This window comes from Filicampus tigris, chromosome 2 (genome assembly GCF_054856515.1).
Source record: "Filicampus tigris isolate MCC_2025a chromosome 2, RoL_Ftig_1.0, whole genome shotgun sequence".
NCBI lineage: Eukaryota > Metazoa > Chordata > Actinopteri > Syngnathiformes > Syngnathidae > Filicampus > Filicampus tigris.
Genome location: NC_141218.1, coordinates 7,993,049 through 7,998,751, shown reverse-complemented (window position 1 = coordinate 7,998,751; position 5,703 = coordinate 7,993,049). Strand labels below are relative to the sequence as shown.

Below are 5,703 nucleotides of genomic sequence, written 5' to 3'. Positions count from 1 at the left end.
CGAACTTCTCGACTTCCGTTAACCTTTCAAAATTAAAGCACAAACCCACCCACTTCCGGTTTTGCTCTTGAGCAAACTAGCCAATTCTGAACTTTACTATTTGGAACAAATTGTGCTCATATTAAAAAAAATGTCCTATTAGTCTTCGCCATAGGACCAAGCCCGTTTTTTTTTTGGGGGGGGGGGGGTATTCCACAAACGCAATTGTAATCAATGCTGTGTTTATACAGGTGGGGGTGCATACAACCTATTATTATAAAGACAATTTTGACTTCCCCTTTAACGCCGGTGCTGAAAAATGTTTTCAATTGCTCAAAAATGTATGAAGCTCCTCAAGTGACTTCCTCACAGTTCCTTGGCACCGATATGACATCAAAGCAATAGTTGAATTTGGGAGGAACTGCAACAATACTACAAGTCAAACATTGACGAAGCAAAGATGTGGATTGTGTCAACATTCGCATATTTCTGCAGGAAAGCACCCAGATCGCCCCCCCCTCCCCAAAAAAAAGCCCTCCTTCAAAATCCCCACATCTGGTCGTCAGCGTACCCCTTGGGCCCCCTTCAGCAACCCCTCCCAGACATGAAATGAGCCCACCTCAATGTTTTTGTTCCAGCAGAGGTCTGTTGTGCAGAGGAGGCGTCGCAAGTCAAGTATTTCAACATCAACATCAAGCGCTTGTGATGGAAAGTCGTATCGGAGTGGTAACCTACTTCAGTTCTGTTCTTGAATGGCGAGAGTTACACGCATTCTTTGATGAAGATTCCATAGAGGTGACTGCCTTGTTTGACAAGAACTTTGCAGTCCATGCATAAGAGAAAATCTACACCAAGAACTGGAAGGCTTTGAGTTGTTTTCCCGTGCCGCTTGCGAGTCCATTTGGATACAAAAAAATATATAATTGAATTTTTAGCTCAGACTTTAAGTATTGCTTTGGCACGAGGGAACTATGTTGAAGTTGAGGAGTTTCAGCCACTACTTTGCAGGCATCTTGTAGCATTGATGAGCAATTATAAACCTTTTATGAGGGAAATTATGTTCAACACTGTCTGGTTGCATTAACGAGTTGGACACGGGAATATTGACAAATAAAACCATATATGGTGATCTAATAGTGTAAAATTCAAGTTGAGAAAATGTCAGTAGCCTGTCACCCAAGTGGGGGTGCAGGAAGCACATCTTTTATTTTTGTTGCCGTCTTTTCAATGACCAAATGTTTAACTTGACAGTATTCTTGATCTTTAATGCATTCACAGAAATAAGTTCTATTTTATGATTTAAATATAACATGACCTTCAAGTACATTTCCTGAGGTGTTCAATGTCTGAAATTTTTAGCAGTTGCTAGTTCCAATTTACTGTTATGGATTTTACCATTTGTAATTCAAATGAAATGAAAATCGGATTTCTTTCCCATTCCTTAAAGAAATGGTGTGAGAATACTGCTAGTTGTTTGTTCCTAATTTTCTTACTACTACTACTCCCTCAGGAGCGGATGCCCTGCTTTAGTCACACAACTTGCACTTGTACGTGTCTTAAGAGTGGAAAAACGGATGTGAGCGCTTCACATTTGTTGCTACTTCAGTGGACATGCTTGTTTCATGTCTACGTAGACTTGCTTGCGAATCATCAAACCCGTCTATTCATTGTGCACAATATTGTAGTTGGGACTCCAAAAGGACGTGTCCGCCACCCGCCGCAGTGAACATATGGTACAGCGCTAGCTTGGAATGCAGAGAGGGGAGAGAGCGGGTGAGGATGAGGACATTTGGTGAAGGAGGGTGTGTTGACAAGGAGTGGGAAGGTGGATAATCAAAAAAATTTTAAAAAAGCAGATCCCATAAGTGTTTTGAAACTAACATTTTAATTGTGAAAACCAGGGGGTGTGGTCGGCCATTTTAACTGCTGCCTTGCTTGGCGGCCAGCCTCTTGTCTCTCTCCTCGGCGATGGTCAGGCGGATTCCCTTCCCTCTGGGCAAGGACACCCACGGCTTGTTGCCCTGGAGACCAGGAATATTTTCAGCATTCAAATGACGCGCGTGCGCTGGCGTGAAGAGTTGCCATTTACCGTAAACCCCCATCATATCACTGTTTGTTGTGGCCGACTTCGCTATGTTGCTGATTTTTCAGCAACGGTTTTCACAGTATTTGTGTCGGAATTTCACTAAAGTATTATTACGTTGTGGCGCAACATGCCAGGAAGCACTGACCTCTGCTGGACAGCAAGTGGCAGTGATGGTCTCCTTACTAACCTCCAGTAATAGTCGCTGTTCCCACAGAGCTGAAAACGCTCCTGTGAGAATTGTTGTAATGCTTGGTATATGTTTTAAGTGGCAGGAGTCTGAAGGTTTACAATTAGTGTGACATTGACGCTAATAATCTCAATTTGCCCATCTAAAACGTTTCACATTGTATATTAGCATTAAGATAGTGGACGTAAAATGATATGGTTTGTTTGAAGATTTGTGTATACGTATAATCTTGAATTGTCTTCTTTTAAATGTCCTTTTATCACGAGGAAACGTCTACTGGGTGTGACAACAAAAAAATAAAAACAGGTTGAAGAACGCTCACTTTGCTTCCTAAGAAAAGTGCACAAGCCACATAAGAACAGGTGCTCGGAAGTACTTGGAAAACATGATTTAACGCGTTTAAGCATGTGGGAGGAGTTAATCTATTTGAAAAAATGTTTCTCAGTTTCAGGCTCTATATTACAAATGTTCACCTATAGTGTGCGTGTCTTGAAGGTATTGCCCGTGATAAACGGGGGTTGACCGTAATTGAGGAGCTCAGAACTTCTTAGAGGATTCAGGAATGTTTTTTCATTGCTGTCAAAGCACAAAGTCATCATTGCTCCACGTGACGCGTATAAATCAACGTTTGGGCCGTCGCCACCATCTCACCTTGCCAATGACAAAGATGTTGGACAGCCTGGTGGCGAAGCTGTTCCCAGTGCTGTCCTTGACGTGCACCACATCAAAGGAGCCGGGGTGGCGCTCCCTGTTGGTGATGACGCCGATCCTGCCCAAGTTGGCGCCTCCGGTCACCATGCACAGGTTACCTGTGGGGGGGAGGGCGGCTCTGATTTAGCTGACCGTCCTGTTGGCTGCGTCCCGCATGCACCAGAACCTACCGGTGTCAAACTTGATGAAGTCGGTGATCTTGCCAGATTCCAGATCGATGCGCACCGTGTCGTTGGCCTTGATGAGAGGGTCGGGGTAGCGGATGGTGCGGGCGTCGTGGGTGACCAGGTGGGGGATCCCCTTGGTGCCGATGAGAATCTTCTTCACCTTGCACAGCTTGTACTGCGGCAGCGACAGTGTGGCGTCACAAAGATGTGAAGAGGGACAGATGGCCGGGCGCGTCTGCTTCTTACCTTGGCCTCCTCAGCGGTGATGCGGTGCACAGTGAAGCGGCCCTTCACGTCGTAGATCAGACGGAAGTGCTCGCCCGTCTTCTCGATGCTGATCACATCTGCAAGCGACAGACAACACAGATGTTGGAAAAACACATCTGTACATTCCAAACGGCAAACGTCAAGCATGCAATAAAGATTGAAAAATATTTTGAGACCTTAGACTCCATACAGACAGGAAATTATTTCAGATTTCATAATGTGGGGTTGGGCTGAGCAGGGGTTTAGCTAACTTGAAAGTTTATCTAATGCATCAGTCAAATTGACGGCCCACGGGCTGTTTGCGGGCAGCAGGATGATATTTTGCGACCCCTTTCTTGACATCAACGTTTTGCACCTTTTTTGCTAACTCGTTGACCTGGGCACCTTTTTTCTGCTTTGTTTTGTTGTTTTTATCATTTATGAGCTATGACGGGACCAGGGTCATGACATCTTTCAGCAAAACGTACTTCTCAAATTACACGAAGTGGAAGGATAAGACATCGTGTCACCTAGTCATAGTCATGTCTTTTTCAAGACCTGCCAAGGAGAGAAAGGTGGGCGACGAGTTCTGAAAAACAATTAATGTTCTGAACTGCCATCTATAAAGATTGAGAATATTGAATTACTTTACATTTTGATTACTTTAACTCATTTTTTTTATGGAATACTTGATACCAACCAGACACACCTGGATTCTGTCTCCAGTAGCCCCCACATGAATTGAGTCTGACACCCCTGATCTAAAGCCTGCCTGACTCACCCATGAATCCAGTCGGGTAGGTGATATCAGTGCGGACCTTGCCGTCAATCTTGATGAACCTCTGCATGCAGATTTTCTTCACCTCATCCCCGGTCAGGGCGTACTTGAGGCGGTTCCTCAGGAAAATGATGAGGGGAAGGCACTCCCTCAGTTTGTGCGGACCGGTGGAAGGACGTGGAGCCTGACAGAAAGAGCACATTTCATGAAGCCACACTAAAATCGATGTTAACGTTAACAAGGGAAATATTACTTACAAACACTCCAGTGAGCTTGTCGAGCATCCAATGCTTCGGCGTCGCGACGCGCTTCAGGTGCTTCTTCGGTCCTCTGGCCTGGATGACGAAGAGCAATGACGGTGAACAAATCGATTAAATGTCATAAGAACAAACACATTAAAATAGGTTTTGCTTCGCCTTATATGTTATCAAGCATCTGTATATTGCTTAAGTCACACTAAATAAAGTATAGCCATTTATATCATTATTTACATCGAGACGCGTGGCTCTACTCGCCTAGCCGGCTTAGATTCATTAACGAGCACAGCAGTTAGCAATCCCGGCTGCGGCCTGGCCCGGCTAACGAATGCGTGCACGAGCACGACAACGCAATTCTCAAATCATACATCACACTCATTTAGTAGGTTGCCACACAAACATGCAGGCCGCATTAAAATCGCAGTAGGTGACTACACCAACTGTGGCTTCTCTGGCTAGCATAGCAGCAGCGAGGCTAACGCTCCGAAAAGAAAGCGTCTATCAAAAGCTCAAATCCACAAAGATTAATTTGTCTCGTAGTTTAAATATAGACCCTAACAACATTGTAAGATGTCACACTTGGAATTCATCTTTTAATGTTTGTGGAAATATAGAGCGGAAAAGGGATGTTTAACGATGATTTCAGAGAGGAACTGTGAAAGATAGGAACCCACCATGTTGAGGTCTGCAGGGGAAAGGACCAACTCACTTCCGGTATGGAGTCATGAAGCCACATACGGAACACTGAGAGGGACAAATAAGCTTAGAGCGGAAATATTTCGCTCCAAATCATCAAGTTAGATATGTATTAATAATCCCCCAAATAAATAAATTAGAAAAATAACAGTATGTATGTATGTATGTATGTATGTATGTATGTATGTATGTATACTATACAATTATATACTGTTTTATACTGTTATATACTGTGAGGGTTATACAAGGTACATTATGTATATGTAATATTGTTTGTGTGTATATATAAGGGTTTATATACTGGGTTTTGAAGTACACGTACACATGACGTGTTTATGCGGGCCCATTATATGGCTGGTTTTTGACTATATTGGGAACAACCACATTTTGTAGTAATATCCATCCATCATCTATACCGCTTATCCTCTCAAGGGTCGTAGGCGGGGGACACCCAGAATTGGTTGCCAGCCAATCGCGGGGCACACAGAGATAAACATCCACAGTCACAATAACACCTAGGGGCAATTTAGAGAGTCCAATCAACTTATCATGCATGTTTTTGGAATGTGGGAGGAAACCGGAGTTCCCGGCACGGA

General features: G+C 43.9%; 1 protein-coding gene and 1 non-coding gene across 2 annotated transcripts; both read right to left on the bottom strand.

Annotated features, from left to right (window-relative positions):
* Positions 1–1,845: 1,845 nt before the first annotated feature.
* Positions 1,846–5,161, bottom strand: rps4x (ribosomal protein S4 X-linked). The gene is made up of 7 exons (XM_086054435.1): positions 5,086–5,161; positions 4,412–4,489; positions 4,158–4,338; positions 3,377–3,474; positions 3,134–3,305; positions 2,904–3,061; positions 1,846–2,000 (listed from the first exon to the last, which is right to left on the bottom strand). The coding sequence occupies exons 1-7, from the start codon at positions 5,086–5,088 to the stop codon at positions 1,899–1,901; spliced, it is 792 nt and encodes a 263-aa protein (XP_085910561.1). The 5' UTR covers positions 5,089–5,161; the 3' UTR covers positions 1,846–1,898.
* On the bottom strand, positions 2,786–2,854 carry LOC147151226 (small nucleolar RNA SNORD61). The gene has a single exon (XR_015085967.1). It is a non-coding gene; the product is annotated as a small nucleolar RNA SNORD61 (small nucleolar RNA).
* Positions 5,162–5,703: the final 542 nt, after the last annotated feature.

What these genes read in the sequence shown, in the direction of transcription:
- rps4x (XM_086054435.1), bottom strand. An exon ending in ACAAGCTCACTGGAGTGTTT is followed by an intron (nt 4,339 to 4,411) that starts GTAAGTAATATT and finishes TCTTTCTGTCAG; the next exon opens with GCTCCACGTCCTTCCACCGG. An exon ending in TCACCGCTGAGGAGGCCAAG is followed by an intron (nt 3,306 to 3,376) that starts GTAAGAAGCAGA and finishes TCGCTGCCGCAG; the next exon opens with TACAAGCTGTGCAAGGTGAA.